This window comes from Carassius gibelio, chromosome A25 (genome assembly GCF_023724105.1).
Source record: "Carassius gibelio isolate Cgi1373 ecotype wild population from Czech Republic chromosome A25, carGib1.2-hapl.c, whole genome shotgun sequence".
NCBI lineage: Eukaryota > Metazoa > Chordata > Actinopteri > Cypriniformes > Cyprinidae > Carassius > Carassius gibelio.
Window position 1 is genome coordinate 7866250 of NC_068395.1, and position 24511 is coordinate 7890760.

Consider the following 24511-nt stretch of genomic DNA (forward strand, 5'->3'; position numbering starts at 1 on the left):
TACATAAACATGAGGAACTGAGACAAGACTGGCTTCAGATGAAACTACGGCAGATCCACACGGCCTCAGAGAAGAAAAACGAAGACAAAACAGGACTTCTTCCAGATATTATTCCAAAACTGACGGATTTAAATCAAATGGAAGATGAAGATATCATTGCAGTTTTGGAAAAACTTATGAACCCATCGTAAAAAGAGATTTTGTGTGATTTATTACTCAGGGACGTTAAGACATTCTGTTCAGCTTTAATAATTATATTAACAATATTTATTTATCTTTTCTATAAAGAATTTATTTATATTTTTATGTAGTTTCCATAATTTTTTAGTGGCTAAACCGAAAGAGCTCAAAGCTCTTCTATGTATTTATACATTTGATCGTAACATAGACTAGATCTATTAACTGAACCCAGAAAAAAGTATGGGTAGGCAGTCGGACCAAATGTTTCTTAAGAAAAAAGTTGAGAAAAGTATTTTTTTTTCAATGTCTTCTATTTATGATGACAATATAAAATAAACATTTTTAAAAATCACTGTTGTGTTAAATGTCTCAAATCGCGCACCTTACATAGGTTTTACATGTATTTATACTTCTGATTTTTTCGTTTTTGTTGTATTTATGTTATAATAACTTTAAATATTATTATTTAAATACACCAGCTGTATTCTATTTTTGTATCGCGCTTTTGGCTTTTTATGGCAGCCTGTCTTAAAAGCGGCTTGTTCACCCACAGCGTTTGATTGAACGCAAGGTGGTTTCTATGGCGACGTCCCGTGTGTTCTCGCGAGATTCGGCTTAGATAACTTGTATCCTTGGTTAGCCATGTAGCATCCCCCATTACTGTCAACAGTGTGTCTCATCGTGAATGTTGAAGAACAATCTAAAGTAAAATCATGCTAACTGGTAACTTCTGTCACAAATTTCAAGCGTACAGCTCGAGGAGAAAGTTCAGCGTTTAGCAGAAACAGGTGAGCGTCTTGTGTTTGTTTACCCCTCATTTTTAACGCTAACTAATAAGTTAGTGAATCAGGTTACCAAGGTTGGAGTACGTTACTTGGTCAGTTTTGAGGGCTTTTTGGAAACTTCATTTTTTACTAGCTCAACAAATAGTTAAACTACGTTAATTGTGGAATTGTACTACTAACGTTAACGTTAACTTACCTATAAACATTATCTCCCATATTATTTTATTTGTATTTATTTTTTAGTAATCGGAACCAGAAGGATCATATAATTATAATATATATATATATATATATATATATATATATATATATATATATATATATATATATATATATTTATTTTTTTTATTTATTTATTTTTTTTCCTTAAAGAATGATAATAAAAATATATAATTTCTATATAGAATAGTAAAAAAAAATAATAATAATTAAGCGGTCCTATTTTGATTGTCAACAAGAAAAAACATTCCAGTACAAGTAGAGTTCTAGTAAACTTGCAATATCCAGTAACGTTAGGGCTCTAGTAATCAAATCCATATCCAAAAGTCCTGTAGGAATTTCTCTTTATATAGTAAAATGGTTTCATTTTAGAGGATTCTTAATTTATGCCATTAGGATTTTTTAAGGGTTGTTTCCAAATTCTGATTGTACAAAATGTGTTTATCTATAGTTAAATTTAAATCCAACCACAGTTGAATTTTCATGCAAGTTTTGTTTTATTGTAATGATGCAATAAAATAAATGTGCACTTAAAAATGCTTTTGGACAGAAGAAATTAATAAAATGTATCATAGGAAATTTTGGCAACAGATAGAATGAAACACATTGTTTCAATTCTTTTTGCTCTGTTAGATTATGAGATCTGAAGGTGTAAAGGTCCAGTTATATTAACTTCCTTGAGATGGCAGGACATTCCATCTCCTATGACAGCCATTCAGATTGGGATCAACAGACAGCATGTCCATCTAGGAGACTCTGCAGACACTTAAGGTAAGACTGGATAATAACCGAAATTCCCTGTCACAGGCATGTTTCTTCTACAGTTAACTTCATTGTGGTTCACTCCAAATGCTAAATCCATTATTTAGAGTGAAAGTGACATTGCCAAGTATGGTGACCCATACTCGGAATTAGTGCACTGCATTTATCCCATCCTAAGTGCACACACACAACAGTGAACACACACCCAAAGCAGTGGGCAGTCAGTTTTCTTTTGTTTTTTTTTGTTTTTTTGCTGTGGCGCTCGGGGAGCATTTGGGGTTTCGGTGCTTTGCTCAAGGACACCTCAGTCATGGTATTGAAGGTGGGAGAGAATGCTTTACATTCACTCACCCCACCCTTAATCCCTCCCTGTACGAGACTCGAACCTGCAACCTTTGGGTTATGATTCCAGCTCTAAACATAAGGCCAGCACAATATCAGCACAAGTACCTCATAGCAAAAGTCACACATGCTGGTGAGGGCTGATGATTTTGGGCTCGTCTTGTAGCCACAGGAACTGGGCACCTCACAGTCATTGAGTCGACCATGAACTCCTCTGTATACCAAAGCATTCTAGAGTCAAATTTGAGGCCATCCGTCCTAGGCTAAAGTTGGACCATAACTGGGTCATGCAACAGGACAATGATCCCAAGCACACCAGCAAATTTACAACAGGACAGCTCAAGAAAAGAATCAAGGGGTTGCAGCAGTCCAGTCAAAGTCCAGACCTCATCCTGACTGAAATGCTGTGGTGAGGGCTGTGCATAAACAAATGCCCACAAACCTCAATAAACCTGAGCAACGTTGTAAAGGGGGCCAAAATTCCTCCAGAATGATGTGAGAGACGGATAAAGCCTTACAGAAAATGATTACTTCAAGTTACTGCTGCATTGAATTGAAATCTAATCGATTAAGAGCATGTGAAATGAAACTGAATCAATTCATGAAATGTGTGTCATTACCTAGTCCATTTAATATTGTTTTTGTGCATCATGCTGATTGTTTCAGTGTGTAGTATATTGATTTATATCTGGATCTTCGCATTATGATGGAAGATTACATAACTGGAAGATGTTACATGTTGTTTACAGTATATACATTTACTTAAGTTACTTAACTTGTGATGGTGTACATAAAGAAGCGATTAACTGTAACCAGTAATGTTTTGTTGTTCAGCACTGTTTGATATGGTTATCTTAGTGATATCAGTGTTTATCAATGTCAATTTGCAATGGCATTGCAGAAATGCCTTTGTTACAATACAAGCAAATGTTCAGTGACCGGGTGTACAGCAGGTGCTAAACAGCTAGACCTTAGTAGATTAGAAGCCACGCTGAATTTAAAGTGGATAAAAACCAGGCTGTGATAGATAAACATACTGTATTTATAATAATACAAACTGTTTTTGCCTACTGAAAGTTATTTTCAGAAAGATTTTCGTCAGCTGAACATTGTCAGCATGCTATTAAACAACAGTACAATCCATTAAATGCACTGTGGCCACTGAGTAATAAAGCTTGTAAGGATGTAGTCTGAAACAATGGCCATAAAACCTTTTATGAATGACAGTATGAGTAAAATAATAAGAATAAAGTACAGTTTTCATTGTATTTTTAATTATTTCGTCACAAGCACACATTTTTATTGTCTACGATAGGTAAAAGGACAACACCCACGTTTTATTCACCTTTCAATCAACTTTGTACTATATTCAGACAAGAAGGTCATTCCATGAAGTCTTGTATAAGGCTTTTAAACCTCGTGCAGGTGCAGAGAGGTTCACTGAGTTCGTTTTCCATCCGCATGACTCGCATCCCGCCGTCTCTTTCATCAGCCTATTGTGTTATCGTGCATGAGAGAATCTACAGTATCAGGAGATGTTTTACGGGTCGGCCTACGTCATCGATGCAGCCTCCGCGTGCCACAGTAGCGGTCGGAGAAAACGAGCAGCCATTCATGCACGCGCGTGCCTCTCCGTCAGGTTACTATGCTACCTGAGGGCGTCCTTTCTTCTCAAACAGCAGCATTTGGAGGCTGTGTTCGCAGCCAAGAAGTTACGCCAGATTTCTCGCATTATGCTGAAGTTGGAAAGTAATGCCCGAGGATGTTAAGTCGTCTGGCAAGCCCTTGTTGTGCGAAGCAGCGCGCGTTCTTTGTGCGTTCATTCATCAGCTGCTGCCCTGCTGCTTTGTTTTAAAGAGAGGCGGGTACGTACACGCGCTTCACTATGTGAATAACTCTAAAAAAATACACCTGTTTTGGTTTAGAAGGTCCGGAGGATATAGGAAAATGCGAACTAAGTTTTATTTATAGATACTATTTCCGTTGCAGTTGTTTAATTAAATATTCTATCGTTTAGAAATGAGTTGAATGCGTCATTTGAACGCATATCTGCTGTCTTGCTGTTTAACATTAGAGGAGTGGTGTCAGCAGTGTACTGAATTATTGATGCTACTTTTTCTGTAAGTAACACGAATGGATTTTGCTCCTTTACAGTTACATGGAACAAAAGTCAAGTTAAAAATGCTCGTCTTTTTGTCTTAAAAAAATATTCGTGTTGATTGACATGCAGAAGGACAGATCTTCAATCGGCTTGTCATTTCAAGAAGACCCTTGTCCCCTAAGGGTCTTGAGACACCACAGACTTGCTATCATTTCAATTCGTTGTGGGCTACTTCTGCCTGCCACATTTCTGGCTGATGCAATAGAGAAGCAAAACGTGATCTTGACTCCTAATTATATAGGAATCATGCATATGATTGGCAGTGGGTCTTTGAAATGATCTTCACATGGCACAGTACTCAGAGGCTGAGTTAGCCTGTCCTGTGTACTGAATTAATTTCTGCCAGAGCTGCTTGGGGAATCATTAGACTGCTCAGATGGTACTTAAAGGGTGCAGCTGAAGTTCAGGTTTCACCATTGCATTACTGCCTGGGATCTTGGCAGATAAAATATCAATCAGATAGAAAGACTGAGGAAGCTGCTGAGAAGTGTTAGGACAATGGTTTGCATAGTTTATTTTTTATTTTTATTTCAACTGAAATGGATGGTTTTGGTGTATTTTAAGTGACTTATTATCCAAAACCATTATTTTAACCATTTATCGTTTTACCTAATCACAAAATATACTACATTGGATTATAGCATGAGTTGTTTTATTTAAATTATTCTGTTTTACACAAATAATATTATGAGTATAGCAATAAAAACAATAGGGTTTATAGTTTATTATGGTAATAATAATAACTATTATTCTTAATGTTATTACAGTCGTTATATTATTTTTATGTACTACTTTGTATTTTGAGTTTTTATTTTAATTATTTATTTATGTTTTACACCATGAAATAACCTTAAGAGTATTTTTTATATATATTGTTATAATGTTCCAATATTAGTATTATTAATATTTTATAATTATTATCATTCTAATGCTTTAATTGACACTATAATAATAATAGTAATAATGACTGTTATTCTTAATATTATTGAAACCATTATATTACTTAATTTATTAAATTATATTGTTTATGCTTTGTTTTGTGAACCGTTAATCATAAGCCTTGTTTTATTTTTTTATTTGAGAATAAATGCTTATCAATAATTATGCAAACAAAACAAATTACTTAGTGTGTAAAGTAAATACCTTTGTTTCCTATTTTAACACACGGTGTGTAATAACTCCTTAGAGACCCACCACCTGGTGCCATCTGTTGTAAATTTCTAGTTTAAAAAGTCAAGTGTTTGTTTGTATCTGTAAAATGACCGATCTATGTCTGATAGCGACTGTAAAGGTCACAGCAGACTTTTCCCTCCAGTCTATTTCTGTTCATATTCATGGAAACACATCTACTCACAAAGAAGTTTTAGGATTTGCTGTGCGACGTTAAATATTGGTTAACTCCGATGTGGAAATTCCCGAAAAACTTTTGGTTTGCAGTGTTTCAGGTTCATGATTAAAAATTATATATGCATGCTCAAAGTCTGATGTGACCACACTTTAAATTGCGTAATAAAACAGACTGAATTTGATTGATTTATCAGTGAGAAACTAGGCTATTGATTGTTGAATGTTTGTTCTGCATCAGTGGGAAAACTCACAGCAAAACAGATGCAGCAGAACTTATTGAACTTGTAGCTGCTGTTGAGTATGGCAGTGCCGTGGGCTCTGGTCACGCTCTGGTTGGTTAATGGGGTCACAAAGCTTTTGGCTGGTGCAGTTATGAGAGTCGGAATAAATCGAGGGGTCCATATTAGGCAGCACTTTCGCCGGGATAAAACAGCCCCTATTTCCAGCCTATTCATCATTTATTCAAACAGAATATTCTGCTCGTGCATGCTTCGATGGACCCTTTATGTTTCTTCAGTGCAAGGGAAGAAAGAGTCATATCGGCTCTGTGCAAAGAACACAAAGACTGTATTTTAGACTGTCTTTTTAACTGTGTTTTCTGCTTTAGTCTGTGCTGCACTCCAGTCTCCTTGCTTCAAGGTCGTCTGTCTTGTAATGATCCTGTTTCAGCCTCCAGGGCAATGAGTATTAATGCAAGAAAACATGAACAGCACCTAGTCTGGGCATAGGCAGTCTGGAGGCTTTAAATGATGTCTGGGTTTATAAAAGATTCATTAGTGTTTAATAGCTTTATATATTTATTATTATTACTATAAGGGTTGTTATAGTTAATTAAATCTAAAACTAACAGTTTGGTACTTATAATAATGATAGGAGAGACCAGGGCTAGTTTTGTGAATTTTTATTATTAGATTCTTTAGTTTTTTTTTTGTCCTGGGTTTCTAAATGAAATTATAGGAAGTACTGAATTTTTTATATAGGCCGTCACTTTAAAAGAATTGGGTTAAAATGAAAACTCAATAAAAGCAGGTGAATAAAAGAAATACTAACGGGAATGAATCATCTGTGATTACACGGGTCAATGCAGTGGTTTGGTGACAGATGAGGCTTCGCTGGAAGTGAACCTGCGCTGCCGTCCTTTTGTTTCAAGCAGCAGGTTTTCAGGGAACAGTGAGAAATCGCACTTTGCTGTCACCACACTTCCTGCACTCAGCATCTCTTTTAGGGCCCGGAGTTCATCCAAGTTTATTGTATGCATCACGTTGCGGAGATGCGCTCGAACAAGCCCTCCCTCCCCAGTCGAATGTTCACGTGTGTGTCTGACTGTGTGTTGGCTTTTCCCGGCAGTGGTCAGCCGCGTGGAGCTCAGCTGGAAGGTGAGCTGGTGAAAATGAGCCTGCACGGAGCCAGCGGAGGAGGACCCCTGGACCACCCCAGGGAGAGACGGCGCTCTGGGGATCGCTCTAGGGATTCTTCACACGACAGAGGCGAAGGACAGCTGACCCCCTGCATCAGGAACGTCACCTCACCCATACGCCAGCACCTCAGCGGTGAGCCTTGGGATGTTCTTCTGTACCATTTAAAAAAAAATCTCACATATTCATTAGTTGTATTTATATTATTATTTAACATTCATTTACTACCTACTACTACATTTTTTTGTAGACTGTTAATGTGGTCAGTCAGATCGTTTTTAATGGTTTTGAAAAAAGTACCTTGTGCTCATAAAGGCTGCATTTACTTGATCAAAACAATAATGTGAAATATTTTAAAATAACAATTATGTATGTTTCTGAATGCAGTTTATCTCGGTCATGGCAAAGCTGCATTTTCAGCATCATTACTCCAGTCTTTAGAGTCACTATCCTTTATAAATAATTCCGATATGATGATTTGCTGCTCACGAAAAAGTTATTATTACAGTTAATTTTTTGTTGTTGAAACTGATAATTTTTTTTTTAAGATTCTTTGAAGAACAGAAAGTTCAAAATTATTTAAATGAAATGCATTTGTTAAATTGAATGCAGCTTTGCTGAATAAAAATTCATATCTTTCAAAAATATCATAAACTTTTTTCAACAGTAGTCTACATAAAATGTATTTTTTTTTTCTTTTTTCTATTTAATCTTGAGGGTCTTTACCAACTGTCACTGAATTGAATTTATTGAATAACCATTTATGTACACTGATGGCTTCCATCTTTATTGATGCTCAAGTCAGGACTGGAAAGCTTCACTTGTGTTGTTTGACTCCTGTCTAACTCCCATGTTGATTCCTCAGACTGCTCGTCGCGCTCCACGAGTCCCAGGCCTCAGAAAGCATGCACCTCCAGCCTGTTCTATGGCAGCCCTCAAAGTAAAACCCACAGCTCCGACATGATCTACATGTGTGAAAATGTTAAGGAGGGCGCTCGCAGTCTGAGGACTGCCGAAAGAATCACTCTGATTGTAGACCACACACGTTTTGTGGTCGACCCATCTATCTTCACTGCCCAACCCAACACCATGCTCGGCAGGTGGGATAAACCTCGGTCACCTCTGCTCATTATTGATTGAAAACAATCATTCGCTTTGTCATATTGTGTCAGTGTTGTAATAAATAACTGGTGGGCTTTGTCTTGAAGGATGTTCGGATCTGGACGGGAACACAACTTCACGCGTCCTAATGAAAAGGGAGAGTATGAGGTTGCTGAGGGAATCAGCTCCACCGTGTTCAGAGCCATTTTGGTGAGTGCACTATGCTTTAAAAGCTTTATTGAGGTTTTGAATATCTCTTTAGCCTTGTGTACTGTATATTGATTAAGTGCCGGATTAGACTGCAGTATCAAAATTCACATGACTTCAGCACAAAGCGTCTGTTTTATTAAAACTCACTGCAGATGTATTTCGCATATAAAAATGGCAACTCTGCAGAAAGTCTTCCCTGCTGTCTGGCTTCTTTGGTTTCCTTTTTTTTATCTTCAGAGTCAGTGCCAGCATGTTTAGTATTTTTGTTACTGCCTTATGACTTTACTGACCTTGAAATCAATTAAAATTTAATAAAATGGATTGTTCTGATCCTGGATGATTAATGCTTTGGATAAAGTTGCAGGACTTTTAGGGTATGAATGTACCGATTTACACATTTTTGTCATTGTCTTTAGAATAATTTGTTCATCTTCACCACAAATGATCAGATGGATCATATATATATATATATATATATATATATATATATATATATATATATATATTTTTACATTTTATTAATTTAACAGGAGCTTTTATCTTAAGCGACTTACAAATGAGGACAGTGGAAGCAATCAAAAACAACAAAAACAGCAATGATGTATATAAGGACTATAACAAGTCTCAGTTAGGTTAACACAGTACACGTAATAAATAAAAACAAGACGGATAGAATAAAAAAAAAAAAAGAGTAGAGCAAACTAGTGTTAGAGGTGTTTATACACACACACGCAATCGCATAATAAATGAAAAGAAAATCGAATAAAAAAAAGATTAGAAAGGTAGTTCGATTTTTTTTAAGAATAGAATTATAGAATAGTGAGTGGTTCTTGAAGATGACTCAGCTGCTGGGATTGAGTTGGGGATCATATATGTATGATCCATCTGATCATTTTTGGTGAAGATGAACAAAATTAGTTGAAAAAGCTGTGTTTAAATAATTGTAGTTGCAATTCTTTTAAAGTAGATCAATTCAAAGATGTAATATTGCAAATACTTTGAACGTATGTTTTTGCTTTGCTGCCATTTCCCCACATAATGCTATTTTCATGAAATTTTCAAGATTTTAGTGCATCTGAAAGATTGCATTCATGGTGTTTTAAAATGCAATTTATGAATAATGTATTGATACTTTTTTATCATTTGTAATTATAAAAATGATCGTAAATAAAACTGTATTTTTGTATGTAGGCCTACAATTATTTTAACATTTATCAACTATTTGGACAACTTTGGCATTCGTTACAAGCCTGTCTCTTTGACATTGAAAGGGTTAAGCTTCTAGCGTGAGGCTCAGCCCAGTGGAATAATCAGGACAGCACTACAGAAATAACAGCTTTCTCTTTTTTTTGTGTGTGTGTGAAGTGTTTTGTTGAGCATCTTCGTGCTGTCCATATGTTCAGCTCTTTCAGCGTTTGGCTGGCTATAAATGGATCAGTGTGTGTGAAGAGTGGGAAAAGCAGGGGGTGTGTGTGCGTGTGTCTATCTGGCATCGGAGCCATTTGCTTCTCTTTGGAGTAAGTGCTGCTTCAGTAATGGCTGCCTGTTTGTTTTTCCTCTGCGTCTCCCTTTTAACCGGCAGGATTACTACAAATCGGGGATAATCCGTTGCCCTGATGGGATATCCATCCCGGAGCTGAGAGAGGCATGTGACTACCTTTGCATCGCCTTCGACTGCAGCACCATCAAGTGCAGAGACCTCAGTGAGTATTCATCAACATGACAAGTGCACTAAACGCATTTGTCTTTTTGTGTCGGAAAATGGTCTGATTGTCAAGCCAACGGCGGAACTGGATGGTATTCCGCGCGTTTTGGAAGTCTGAGGACGGTAGATGCGAGAGAGCAGAAGTAGGTCAGTGGCGTATCGGATGTGATTGCCAGATATGGGTCACTGGATGCTGTTAGCATGACCGGTTTACGTTCTAATTGCTTTTTTCAATTTAAAGTAGCGTATATGTCATTCTATGGCTGGATAGAATCAGTGAGTCAGCTGTTGAATCATAATGAGCTGATTTGAATAACTCTCTGGAACATGTCGACTGCAGGTGCACTCATGCATGAGCTGTCTAATGATGGCGCCCGGCGGCAGTTCGAGTGCTATCTGGAGGAGATGGTGCTGCCCCTGATGGTGGCCAGCGCTCAGAGCGGAGAGAGGGAGTGTCACGTGGTGGTGCTGACTGACGACGATGTGGTGGACTGGGATGAGGAGTATCCACCGCAGATGGGAGAGGAATACTCACAGAGTCAGTTTACTGTTTACACACTAACATCAGCAAGATTTTAGTTTTTAGCTAGAAAAGTCTGGATGTATCAAAGATCATTGTAGGTTTGTAAGGAATGTAGTAGTATGAATCAAGGTCATAATGGTTTTGTGTTTGTGTCACACAGTCATATACAGCACAAAACTATACCGCTTCTTCAAATATATTGAAAACCGAGACGTGGCCAAGTCGGTTCTGAAGGAGAGAGGACTGAAGAAAATACGATTAGGCATTGAAGGTAAGAGACTGTGTAACAGGATGTGGATAAGATGGCTTTCAATTGGCTGCTAATCAACCATGATCAACCATACAATGTTTCATAATAGAAATATTTTAAATAATGTTGGTAACCAGAAAGTTTCGGTTTCCATTGACTTCCACAGTTTGCAAATGGGAATCAAAATGTTTGGTTACCAACATTCTTCAAAATATCTTCCATTATATTCCACACACAATAAAAACTTACAGGTTTTGAACAACATGAGGGTACATAATTAGATCATTTTTTTTTTAGATAATGTTAACTATCCCTTTAATTTGCATTCTTGCTAATGCTGTGCCTATGTTTGTCCCTAGGTTACCCAACCTACAAAGAGAAAGTAAAGAAGCGACCTGGTGGACGTCCTGAGGTCATTTACAACTATGTCCAGCGGCCCTTCATCCGTATGTCATGGGAGAAAGAGGAAGGCAAAAGCCGACACGTGGACTTCCAGTGCGTGAAAAGCAAGTCGATCACCAACCTGGCCGCAGCTGCCGCGGACATCCCTCAGGACCAGCTGGTGGAGATGCACCCCGGGCCTCAGGTGGACGAACTAGACATCCTCCCCAGCCACCCCCAGCCCAGCCACCAGTATGACCCTGATCCCGATGCCTCATCCCCAGCCATTTGACTCAAACACACACACACACACACACACAAACACACGCGTCACCACTGGAGCACTGCAGAGAGAGGCCAGCCAAGTCCTGCTGCCAAGACCACATTGCCTTTCAAGTCCTCTCCTGCCTTAAGAGTGTCAAAGACGATCGCTGAGGCAGCACATGACCTATGAACACTTTGCCTTTCTTTCCCACATGGAACTCAACCAAAGGAGTTTTTTTTTTTATTAGACACTCAAAGTTGATAATCACTCCTTTGATTAGTATCTGAAGTGACTGTACTATGTTGTGGTGCTGTTTAACTTAGCAATAAAAAGGAGCACAACCCACTGGAGCCCCCTGCGAGCGAGTGATATCACGTGATGAAGTGAGAATCTCTTCTGGTTTTGACATGTGGACGGGGCGTAACGGAGCACCTGCGGAGCTTCACTGTGATGCATGGCCTATGAATGAGTACTGAAATGATGTCACGTTATTTTACCGTACTTTTCATTTTGATGTTATTTGTAGCTGCAGTGAGGGGCATCAAGAGAGGCATTCCTCTTGTGTACCACTTGAGAAATGTTATTTTAATAAACACGATCAAATCAGCATGCTTGGTTTATTAGATTTGGTTCTAAATATTGAAATTATTTTAATTTCTCCTAAAAACAAAAATAACATTTTGGATAAAAGTTGACTATTTTTAATATGCATTTTTGTTTAAACAATTAAGAACATTTCCTGTTACCATTGTATCGTCATGAAAATGTCACAATGCAAAAATTGTTAATTTAAATTATTTTGTGATATGCCTGAAAACATATACATAAACATCTATATACATTACAATTCAAAAAAATGGGGTGTTTTTTTTTTTTTTTTTTTTTAAAGTCTTTTATAGTCTTCAAAGCTGCATTTCTTTGATTAAAAACTACAAAGTTAAAAATTCTTACTATAATCTACTTTGAAATTTAATTTAATTTCTGTGATGGAAAACCTGAATTTTCAGCATCATTACTCCAGTCGTGAGTGCTGCATGATCCTTCAGAAATCATTCTAATATGCTGATTTGGTGCTCAAAAATCTAATTTGATACTCCCCTTTAAAAAAAAATCCCATCACACTTTTTGTCACGCTAATTAAATTGTTAGAATTAAGATAATAAAATGATATTGGCTTACAAAATAATTCACAATGGTCCTAATTGATTTTTAATATCTCAACTGTCAAACTATAGTCTCCGTTCTCTGAAAACATATTTAATTACCTCAGATTTTACCACTGGATGGCAACATAGAACAAAAATATCTCAGCCACGGACCAATCAAAAGCCAGGAAAAGAGACATCAGCTGAAGCAGCCATGAGCAGAGCTCTATGAGGAATCATCTCTAGCAATTCTCCAAAAGACTGATAATCTGTGGCAGCCAGCATATCTATTATTTATCAAGATAAGAACAAATCATATGTTAATAAATAGAAGTAGTGTGCAAAAATTCGGATTCGTAAATGTTAAAGACAAGTTTTTTATTTTAAAAATATCCACTGCTGATACGTTACACTTTTACCATATATATCTTGCATGAAGAAATCTTACATAATAGAATTACAATATTAGTTACAATCTGCATATAGAATATTTAACATTTCAACAACCTTTGTAGTGTAAAAACATTAAAACACAAACAAAATGATTTATATTTATATATGTATAGAAAGATATCCATGTTTGCTGATGGGAACCACAGGAATAATCCAGGTCCATATTTACAGGGAACCAGGCAGGTCAGGAGTAATCATGGGAAATGCAGAGATCTCCTTTCAGCAGGAGGCGGTTGGAAAGAAGTATGCAGCTCAACCGTTCGGTGTGCTTTGAGTAGGAGGTGCTGTGTGTAATGGCCACAGCATGTTAGCCTCCGCACACCTCTGCGGTGCACTTCCTGTCCAGGAGACTCTGCTGTGCCGAGCAGCTGCGGTGACCTTCAGTTAGACCTGTTTAGGCTTGGACCTGAAGAGCATCCTGATGGGAGTCCGCTGTGGTTTCACAAAGGCCAGGGAAGGTCGCTGAAATCCACAGGACCGCCGAGGCCAGCGTCAGCTTCTAGAAGGCTCATGATGACGGCCATGGCTGCCTCGTCGTTACTGGGGCTGCTGGATCCGGGCTCTTCCATGATGTCAATACTGAGATGGGAGTTGTCACCTGCAGGCGGAGATACATTTAGTGCACTTGCTAGAGAACACTACACACGATTCACTTGCGTGAGATTGATTCAGTGTACTCACTCATTAAGGAGTTATTTGAATAAGGGTATCCTATCGAATCGGGTCCAGGCACGATTCCTGCTGAAGGCAGATCTGGAGTTCCACCATTTTGAATCTAAAAGATGAAAATGTTACAGAACAACAAAACTATAATGTAAAAGAATCATGTTTCATGCATCATACATTATAAATTTTAGGCCATTAGTTTTTTTCCATATCAAACTGTTTCAGAGCAATTAAAGAAGACATTAAAAAAATACATGTTTAAATGTTTATTTCATTGCACTTTATCTATTCGGATCTGTACATTTTGAGAAAACATCCTTTAAAAGCACTTGCTTATGCCAAACGTTACAGTTTTATTCAGGAGGATTTTACAGGGGGGTTTGTTGCCATATTTTATACATAAAACATTTTATTTCTAAAAACATGAAAACTGGTGACAGTATTTCAAAATCCCCTTGGTAAAAATTTTGAATAATTCTGAACCTGGCTTTATCCAATGTTCAGATTTCTGTTCTGGAAATGTATGCAAAAAAAAAAAAAAGAAGTTAAATCTTGTTTTAATCAGATGAGAAACCTAAATGGATTTTCTACAGACACAGCTTTTCACTTCACAAGACATTAATTGATGGTTTGTGTATTATTGTGTGATGTTTCTATCAGCTGTTTGGACTCTCATTCTGATGGCACCCATTCACTGCAAAGGATTCACTGTTAAACCAGTGATGTAATGATAAATTTCTCCAAATATGTTTTGATAAACAAAACTGCATCTGCATCTCGGATAGCCTGAGGATACATTTTCAGCAAGTTTTCTTTTTTTAACTGTAGGTGTAAATGTGGTCAAAGAGTCTCACCTTCTTTCCCCCTGGAGAGCAGGTGTCTGGTGGGGGCGTGGCCGTGATATTTAAAGGACTGGAGCCACAGCTAGAAGGGGAGGAGCCTCGGATCCTGGGGGCAGGACATCATTATAGAATCACATATCATTTTTGTGAACAATGTTGCAGTGCAACCTTAATGTGCTGTATGCTGCATGTACCTCTGAATCTCCATCACTTCCTCGGCTATCATGCGTCCAATCTTGCCAGCTCCCGCTCTAGTCCCTCCTGGAATACCAGGAACCGTCTGAAGAGGACGTTTCCCCCCACCTGTCCGAAACATACACAGATAAATGTAAAAAAGAGATCTATAAGAGAAACTTGTCAGCTGGAAAGCGTTCTCACCGTCTCCTGATGTAAAAACGCTGTCCATGCTTTGAGGGGACGAGGCTGACTGGGAATAACTAGGGTCTGCTCCTTCCAGCATACTGCCCCTGAAACAACCCCATTCCACACAATCAGCATCATCAGCATCTCACTCTGCATTAGAATGGAATTAATCTAAAAACACCAGAGACACTGCAGAGTAAAAAACTGGCAGGATCTGAACTTATTCTCTTATTGTTAATAATAATAATAAACATGTTTTATATAAAACTTAAAACAGTTTAATAAAGAAAAATAATATAATCATCACCATCATCATTATTAATACACATCATTTACAAAATATAGTATTAATAGTATAAATAAAAATTTATTATTTTACTAATACTATTACATAACACTTTAATAAATTTGTATATTATTCAATTTCTTATTATAATCTATTTACTATAATAAAAATATTCTCTATAATTAATAGTGATAATAAATAATAGTATATTAAAAATTTTGTATTAAATAATAGTATTTGTAATATTATTATTAATAATAATGTATTACAATAAACTGATTAAAACATACACATACATATAAATGGATTATTAATGTGTGTATTTCTATTAATATTTCTACTATTTGTATAATAAAGATATTATATATTATAGTATATTATTTAATATACATTGGATTGTTTGTATAACTATTGTTATATTTATATTAATAATACTCACAATCATGTTTTATAATATTTTATTTATAAATAAATGTTCTTTCGAAAACCTTCTTCATACTGTCTTCATAAATGGTGCTTTAAAAGGCCTTTTTTTTTAAAACAAGTAAATGTGCTTAGTTTTGAGTTTTTAAGTAGTGTATGAAAGGCACATTTATTAAATCATGAATTAGGTCATTGTGCCTGTGGTGGTTTCCTCAGCCTGATTCAAAAAGCAAACATTCACAAATTTAATATGATGTGACACTTACGAAACCACAGTGTTTGTGGAGACTATATATTCCACCTCTTTGGTCCAGGGGTTCATGAAGCTGAACCAGCGGCTCCTCAGAGTGATGAAAGAGCCGTCTTTTATCTTGAATTTATAACAGTTCGTATGAATCTTTTCTCTCATCTGTAGCACTGAAATAAAACACCAAATTATCATTTATTACAAACGTGATATTGACTGGCATTATAAGAGTCAAGCACTTTTTAAACTCTCATTTACAAATGGTAAGAATTAGGTGATCAAGCCAATAAAACAGAAACCTTGTCTGTGGCACTCGGCGAGGTGACCGATATCATCCTGGTGAAAATACTCATAAAATGACGTTCCTAGAAGCTCCTGGGGCAAGTACGCCAGGATGGCTGTCGCCCTAAATGGAAACAATGAATTGCGGTGATAAACTAATGGATTAAATGAGATGCTAATACACTGACATGAACTGAAATCAATACTTGTAGACCCTTGAGGTCCCTGACAATTCAAATCTCATTTTAGCGAGTAATCAGATCTGCTCTCCCCAGACATTATTAGTGGCCTTTTGAGCCACTAATAAAAACTTATGATGTAATATGAAAGATCTAGAAAACATTCGGGAACTGGATAATGCCAGATGGATCTAAAAGCACCTTCTCACCTCTGGTCGACGAAAACAAACTTGCCATCGATCGCGTGGCGGGAGACGTATTCTGTGGGTTTAACGCGGATGTCGCAGTTCATGGGCTGGGGGATGATGTGCGGATGTAGGCGACCAATGGCCACTAGACAGCTGAGGTTGCAGCCCTCATTATCAGGTTCGTTATCCTCGTCCAAACCCATCTTGGTGGGCGGCCAGCTTTTTAGGTAGCCAGTGCTATGGATGGTACAGAAACTCTTGCGATCTGCTGTAGAGAGAGGGAGAGATTTATCCATCAGCCTTCTGAAGCAAAACATCCATTTGAGAACACAAAATCATGGAAAAACAGCAAAAATCAGATATTTTATATTCTGCTAATATTCGATATAAATGTATCTACTGATTCATTTATAACTCTAATAATTTTTTTTTAAGAAATACTTATATTTAAAATTGTATTTTAAAAGTTTATATATACATATATATGTATATAGTTTTTTTAAATATTAATTAATTATAATATATGATTTTTTATTATATTATATAAAAAGTAAATATTTACAAATTATTTATTTTTCAAATGTTCTATATGTATATATATATATATATATATATATATATATATATATATATATATATATATATATATATATATAGTTTTTTTTATATTAAATAATTATAATATATGATTTTTTATTATATTATATAAAAAGTAAATATTTACAAATTATTTATTTTTCAAATGTTCTATAATATATATATATATATATATATATATAAATATATATATAATTATAGAACATTTGAAAAATAAATAATTTGTAAATATTTACTTTTTATATAATAAAAAATCAAACATTTTTATTTATAGATTAGATATATATAAGATATAGACATATATAAGATTTTTTGCTTATATATATATATATATATATATATATATATATATATATATATATATATATATATATATAGGCGCACACACACACAGATATAGACACGTACACAAACAAACAATTAATCATTTTATACCCTTTTTCATTTATTTAAAATATCTATTTTTTTCTACTTTTTTTCTCTCTATTCAGAAGTCTTTTAACCCGTGCAAACTACCTGCAAAGCTGCTGATACCTTTCTTTTTGGAGCAAGTTGAGGGGAAGTCCTTGTCCTCCACCTTGACAGACGGACGGTTGCATTTCATTCTACAGAAGAAAGATCGTCGGGCCCCTGAACACAGTCTGGAGGGGCCGGGAGTGATGTCTGTCTTCACTGGTAGACCAGCTTCAGAGAGAACCCAACATCAGTCCAAGTGCCTTATGCTAAAATGGGAGTAAAATGACTGCTAACACGTATTAAAACAATTTTTACTTTTGGCATCGATGAGTCGTTCCCGTGGAGCCGTGTCTGAGGACGACAGCTGCTCTTTCACTTTGGCAATGTCTTTTGGATGCAAGTAGTCGAACAAACTCTGGCCAATCAGATCATTCTGAAGGTTCAAAACAACAGTTGGCATTAAAGTCAAAAACTTTACTGTATCAAAGCTTGGAGATCACTGTCGAGAAAATATACCTGAGTGTAATTGAGAATTTTATAAACAGACTCCGAAACGAAGAGAATCTTTCCACGATCGCAGCCAACTACAAAGAGGAAGCCATCGGCAGCCTGCGGAGACAGAGGGAAGAAGTGTTTTCAAACAAATCCTAAAAGTTTTCCAGACGATACATCTTCCAGTTGATATTTTAAACCCACCCTTAAAATCAAGTGCTTCAATTCATCATCCGACAAGAATGCTGGCTTATAGTTGGCTTCTGTGTATGGGTTGCTGGCCCCTACAAGAAAAAGAGAGAAAGAGAAGAGCCAAGCATAAATCAATGTGGAAAAAGTTTGGTTTTCGACTCATAATGATGTATTCTGGCCGGTTCTGCGGTAGAAAGCTCTCACCTCGTAATGTTTTCATGTGTTGGACGGCCATGCGCAGTACAGTAAGTTTGTCCAACTTGCGAGACATGGCATTACAAGTGGGGACTAGCGAAGCCAACTCATCTATAAAGCTGTTCATTTTATCCCTGCGTCTCTTCTCTATCTGACTGTGAGCCTCCCTAAAAAATAAACAACAGCTGAAAACATTCAAGCAACACAGCTCTCTTACATTATAATATATACTGTATGTAACCTCTGAAGCAGAGAAAAGTCTAATCTGCACCTTACCTGGCGTTTTTAATCCGGCCCTGGTGCTCATCCCTGGATTTAGAAGAAAATATGTATTTATTAATCATTCATTTATCAATCTCTTTTGGTATTTAAAGTTAACAGCATGTAATTCACATTAATTTACCTTCCCATTGCCTTATCTTTATCTATGTCCATACTATCACTGTGAAAATCAAAAGAAAAACCACAGCGATGTAAATAAAATAAATATTTTCAGTGATCTTATTAGAAGGGGAAATTTGTGAAATATATTAGGAAACATTTCTACTCACTCAAACGAAAAGCCATCAATCCTGTAAAACAAAACATAAAATATACACATGGTCAATTAAAATATTTCAAACAGAAATGTCTTATTTTAAATGATTATAAATAATATAATTATAAACAGACATAAATAATTAACATGAATAACAAAAGCATAATTTATATATTAGTTAAAGTATATTAGTATAAGATAATAAGTGAAGAAAACATTGTGTTTCAGATATTTTGGAGAAAGAAATAGACGCGTGACCTGCAAACATGCCACTTTTCATCTGACAACATTAAAATTGTTATTATATTACAATACATAAAATGGCATTTTTTTTTTTTTTTTTATTGTCTAATTTGCAAGTAAATAATAAAAAAACACTAGGGGTGCAATGGAAAATTCTGGATGGACTTGGCCGAAAACCGAAAGGGAAAATGCTGTGTACACTATAGTATAAGGAGCTCACGCACTGGTATTCGGTGGTGCTGCCCTTCCTCTTGCGGTTGTAGTCCATGCCCGTAGTGCCAATGGAACTGCTGATGAGATCTGCAGAACTCTGGGACATGAACTCATTCATTGTGGAAGAGATGTCCATTCTTTGGTCTGCCATTAGATCATCTTAAGAGCAACATGGGCAAAAAAAAAAATTAACAAAACAATTCTTTAAAATGGCTATAATATGCTACATTAAATCAATGTGTGTATAGAGAATACAAGATGCTCACCACACAGATTCAGTCTAGCAGCTGTTCAATGAATTTCCTTCCACCTGTGACAAGTTCCTGTGGACAAAAATAAATCTGCATTCATAACCAAACGGGTTTCCATTGACAACAAACTCTACAGTTCAGTTTCACATTGACATTGTGTTTTAGGTTATGAGACATTATAAAGGTTATATAGACATTGCGTGGCCTGAGAAAATGAAAACAGCTTGATAACTGAGACATTTTAGGTTTTTGGGGGATTAAGAGAACAAATTTTTATCATTGTAAGGTGGCTATATGCAAACACTATGTAAAAGTGAATTTTGCATTTGACATCCACTATGATAGAAAAAAGCTGTCTTAATTTTGTCTGTAAACCAATTTTGACCAAATGGACCCCATTGGATTTCATTTTACAATACAATACAAATTTTGTTTCTATAGCATGTTTAAAATAAATGCCATTAATCAAAGTGCTTTCCAACAACGGAATATTTAACTCAAACCTAAATTTTACAGGCAAATGGGTTACACGCTTCTTCTTCTTTGTATAATTCAGAAGCCCGGGATAATTGACCCAGAGAATATATAAAGAATTACAGTAATCAATGTGTGATGATACAAATGCATGAATGACAGCTTCCAGGTCTTTAAAGGAGAGAATTGGTTTCAATTTAGAATTCATTCTGAGTTGGGAGAACCCAGCCTTGACAACGCTAATGACCTGTGTATCAAGAGCCAAAGCGGAATCAACGACAACACACAAATTCTTAAGTTGATCTTATAACACAGCCTGCTTATAATTTCCTTAGTGGCAGAAGGTGGTCCAAAGACAACACAATTAGACTTTTTGGTATTAAGATGAAGAAAATCACTTGTGTAACCTGACCTAAGCCTCACCTACAAGTGCATCAAAGGATGAAGATAAACTGGAGGATGGATCAATTGGGATATATAGCTGGGCATCATCAGTGTACAGATCAAATATTGCATTTGCATTAAAGAAAATATTGAATTTATAAAAAAATTAGGCCAATAGGCACAAATGTGATGAAAATAAAATAGGTCCAAGAATAGAACCCTGTGGCACACCACTGTTTAATTTAACCAATGCAGAACACAAATTACCAACACAAGCTGAAAAAGATCTATCCTTTAAATATCCAGGGTCAACTGCCAATAAAATTGTTAAAAAAGGGCAACCTTAAACTTAAGGAGGGCAGATTCTGTGCCATGAAGTGTCCTAAACCTGGCTGGATCACCTGGAACCTGGCTGGATCTATATACAGCAATCGCATCATATGGAACAAGTTGTGAAAAAATTACCCTCTCTGAAAAATTTGGTAAAAATGTTATTTTGATATAGGCCATTCACTGCTTAAAACAGTACATTTTTTAAATACGGTTTTTAAATAAATGGTTAAAACAAACATTGAATAAACTGCCAATAAAAGACGTTTAAATAGTAGTACATAAAAGATCAATAAAATTTAACAGCAGCCAAGGAGGTATTGAGAGAAAAAAAATCACTGATATATTCCACAAAAAACAGAAAGTCAAAAAGGTTTGGACTGAAACAAATGATGACAGTATTTTCTTTTTTGGGTGAACTATTCCTTCAAGTAAATGGGTAACTTAAGCTTCCTTCATTTCTACCAAAAAATTAAAAAAGAAAACATCTCCCATACACCCACAAACACTCACATACACACAAAGGAATCGGTGAACTTCACCACCCATCTCCAAATGATCTATTCTTGAATGCGTGGGCTAGACTAAACTGACTGCCAAAGATAAAGAAAAAAAAAAAAAGAGGAAGAAAGCGTCAAGCAAAATATATCAAAGTAGGTCATCTCAGTTTATTTGAATTCAAGACGATTTCAGTATGGTGAAAGCCAAATATGCAAATTAAACCTCCCTCCATGGCAACTGGATTACAATGTCACATTTAAAGATTATACCTCTATTACTCATTATAATTAAGAGCCCCCTTCAAGTTGTTACAGACAAATTCAGGAGAAACATTACATGTGGATGAACGGAAGAAAGCCCAGATGTGGTTAAAGGAAAAACAATTAATTCTGGAAGTAAGTGCAGATGAACGCCCTAATGATGAGGGCTTGATGCTGTACTGTAGGAATGCTGTTACTTTAAATGAACACCACACACCCATCTTACAATATGGAAGACGTACTTTCCCGTAACTTGTTAGACTTGTCATGACTGAAAGCAGACTGTCCTTAAAGGTATAATATTTTTCACAAATGCAAAGCTGGACCAAGTTGTCACATGTATTTCAAATGTTTTACATTCAGTAGGTGCTATTTGGTGTTCAATGGTAATTAATATGTAATAATTACATTTTACAATATTAGAATCTTAAATATTAAACATTTATTAATATTGTATTAACAACAACAATTATTTATTAATACTCTGTTAACAATTAAATTTAATATATTTTTTTAATGATCCAAAATAAATGAATTTCACATTTAGATAATTAAAAAAAACAGAAATTTAAATCAAATAAATTGTAAATTAATTTAATTTATTATAAATATTCATAATTAAAATAAATTAATATCTGTTGCAGTGTATTAATAATAAAGTGTGCCAAAATAAGCTGCACTACTGGGGCATGTTCTCACAAGTGGGCAACATATGTTAAATGAACCAAATCCCTTTTACATGGAAGAAACGTTCAAATGCTTTTGTGGTCCGGAGTTTAAGGTTTATGCCTTATACAGATTTTCCCTTTGATATATAAATCCATGCTAAGAAATTCACTAAAGTAAAAATATGACAGCTAGCCCTGTCTTGCATATAAAGTGTTTTTTTTCTTTTCTTTTTTTCTTTTTGTAATGAATGCATTTGGCTTTTAATTTAAAGTTTCTCATCATATTGTCATCATAAAAAATAAGTCAAAAGTTGAGCTGAAATTTTCGTCATAATATCCAGCATGATCTAAGAATGATGCAAAGAACATTGTGTACTTCGGTGAAAGCAAGAACATCTGACCTTTTGCAAAAGTGACTTCTGGTCAGTGTCACAAATTTGCTTGCATTTGTATCGTTGCCTAGTAATACAGCATAATCTTAACTATTCTATGTTTAAAATGTCAGATATGGAATTTGGGCAACATTCAGTACTCACCATTCAGGCGCATTCTGGTTTTAAAAGGCACATCTGAATGGTGACTAACCTTACGCCCTTTATCTATTTTATGAAACGCTCTCTTTAAAATGGCAACAAACGGACATAGAGAAACCGCAATCGGAAGCACAATGACGCCACTGTAGCCCTGACTCAAACCATAGTGAGCTGCCTAACGTTACCTAGAAAGCATCACTCGAAAGAGCCTATGGGTCCTCCCAGAAATCCTGTCTAGGTATACAGGTCAGAAAGGATTTGAAACCCAGCCCCGATTTAGAAGGCGAACACAGTAGATTTATCTTAATGTAAACGTAAGAAACGTTACCTTTTGAAGTGACTGACCATCCACAAAGGAGTCTCAAGTACACCATCTTAAAGGGGACGCAGACCATTAGCCTCACATCGATATTGGGTGTGGGTTTGTGGCTACACTCTGCTATGACTTCTAACTTTCTAACTAAATCACTACATTATGTTTTTGTTGTGGTGGCAGCTGCATTGGTGTTAAGGTATTCAACCTGAGAAATGTCACCGACGCCCCTCCTACTGATATCAATATGCGCGCGGTCAAAAAACGCACATAATACATCGACAAGCAATACGCGATACTTAGACCTAATGGTAAAACGTCAAATCGTCACACTTACCGGAGGAATAGCTTAACATCACAGTTCGTCTCGGTTATTTGACGCTCGGTCCGTGAGGAACTGTGACATAAACGGAATCAGTCTCTGACCTACTTTTCTTTCCTTCGTGTGACTGTCGTACCACTAACCTATATTTTCCACCAATAGGATCTCTGGATAAAAAGGTGCACTTGTTGTGGCCAGTCAGAATAGCGGTTACATCTCACGGAGGAACGATTGACACAAGGAGTGGCCAATCAAATAGGGTTTCTTGCGAGTCATCGACATGGCTGATGATCTCAGTAAGGGGTGGTTCTCAATCGCATGTTGCTACAATTGTGTCTATTCTCTATTGTACTTGCCCCTTTGAGAAACGGATGAGATTTTTGGAAAATAATTTGCTTTTAATTTATTTGAGAAAGATGCTGAATAATTTTTTTTTTTTAGGAATTACGTTAACAATTGGAATATGAATATGTTTATAACATATCCTGTCGAAAAAAACAAACAAAGGAGGGACAGTGGTAGTGGAGACAATATCAAACTGGATAAATAAACAGATAAAACTATAGAAGAAGAAAAAATGCAGTTTTTCTTCCATATATGGAATATGGAACATCATTACAATATTCATAATAGTATTGTTTATAAACATTTGTCTGTTTAACTAAATGTACACATTCATAAGTTTAAAATTACTACCCAAAACCTAAGGTACTCTTTAAGGTACAAGGCTGGCTCTTTTAAATGTATTATTCATGCAGTTCACACCACAGGAATATTCAAAATAAACTAATAAATGTACGCAAACAAATATCTGATTCAAAATGTACAA

At 36.0% G+C, this 24511-nt stretch overlaps 2 protein-coding genes across 7 annotated transcripts; one reads left to right on the forward strand and one right to left on the reverse strand.

The window, feature by feature from the left end:
* Positions 1-749: 749 nt before the first annotated feature.
* LOC127946942 (BTB/POZ domain-containing protein 10) lies at positions 750-12253 on the forward strand. 2 transcript variants are annotated; one of them, XM_052543780.1, is made up of 9 exons: positions 750-968; positions 1818-1955; positions 7144-7346; positions 8077-8311; positions 8420-8522; positions 10105-10225; positions 10568-10765; positions 10911-11021; positions 11360-12253. In XM_052543780.1, the coding sequence occupies exons 2-9, from the start codon at positions 1867-1869 to the stop codon at positions 11671-11673; spliced, it is 1374 nt and encodes a 457-aa protein (XP_052399740.1). In that variant the 5' UTR covers positions 750-968; positions 1818-1866; the 3' UTR covers positions 11674-12253. The 2 variants fall into 2 exon arrangements, with proteins under 2 accessions (XP_052399740.1, XP_052399739.1); XM_052543779.1 differs by lacking the exons at positions 750-968; positions 1818-1955 and adding an exon at positions 3875-4153.
* An 891-nt stretch (positions 12254-13144) lies between these two features.
* LOC127946940 (aryl hydrocarbon receptor nuclear translocator-like protein 1) lies at positions 13145-23852 on the reverse strand. 5 transcript variants are annotated; one of them, XM_052543777.1, is made up of 19 exons: positions 23698-23852; positions 19913-19969; positions 19658-19805; positions 19204-19224; positions 19056-19094; positions 18929-18961; positions 18662-18819; positions 18470-18549; positions 18290-18382; positions 18089-18206; positions 17852-18001; positions 16742-16985; positions 16371-16477; positions 16091-16241; positions 15131-15219; positions 14947-15055; positions 14765-14858; positions 13926-14019; positions 13145-13842 (listed from the first exon to the last, which is right to left on the reverse strand). In XM_052543777.1, the coding sequence occupies exons 3-19, from the start codon at positions 19795-19797 to the stop codon at positions 13685-13687; spliced, it is 1878 nt and encodes a 625-aa protein (XP_052399737.1). In that variant the 5' UTR covers positions 19798-19805; positions 19913-19969; positions 23698-23852; the 3' UTR covers positions 13145-13684. The 5 variants fall into 5 exon arrangements, with proteins under 5 accessions (XP_052399737.1, XP_052399735.1, XP_052399736.1 ...); XM_052543775.1 differs by having other exon boundaries at positions 16742-16988; positions 17834-18001; XM_052543776.1 differs by having other exon boundaries at positions 16742-16988; positions 23698-23851.
* Positions 23853-24511: the final 659 nt, after the last annotated feature.

Coding starts and splice junctions, on each gene's coding strand:
- LOC127946940 (XM_052543773.1), bottom strand. CDS start 19,797: ATGGCAGACCAAAGAATGGACATCTCTTCCACAATGAATGAGTTCATG. Junction 19,225..19,657: donor GGCAGCACCACCGAATACCA/GTGCGTGAGCTC, acceptor TTTGTTTTACAG/GATTGATGGCTTTTCGTTTG. Junction 18,002..18,088: donor ACGACTCATCGATGCCAAAA/GTAAAAATTGTT, acceptor TTCTCTCTGAAG/CTGGTCTACCAGTGAAGACA.
- LOC127946942 (XM_052543779.1), top strand. CDS start 4,041: ATGCCCGAGGATGTTAAGTCGTCTGGCAAGCCCTTGTTGTGCGAAGCA. Junction 8,312..8,419: donor CCCAACACCATGCTCGGCAG/GTGGGATAAACC, acceptor TTTGTCTTGAAG/GATGTTCGGATCTGGACGGG. Junction 8,523..10,104: donor CCGTGTTCAGAGCCATTTTG/GTGAGTGCACTA, acceptor TTTAACCGGCAG/GATTACTACAAATCGGGGAT.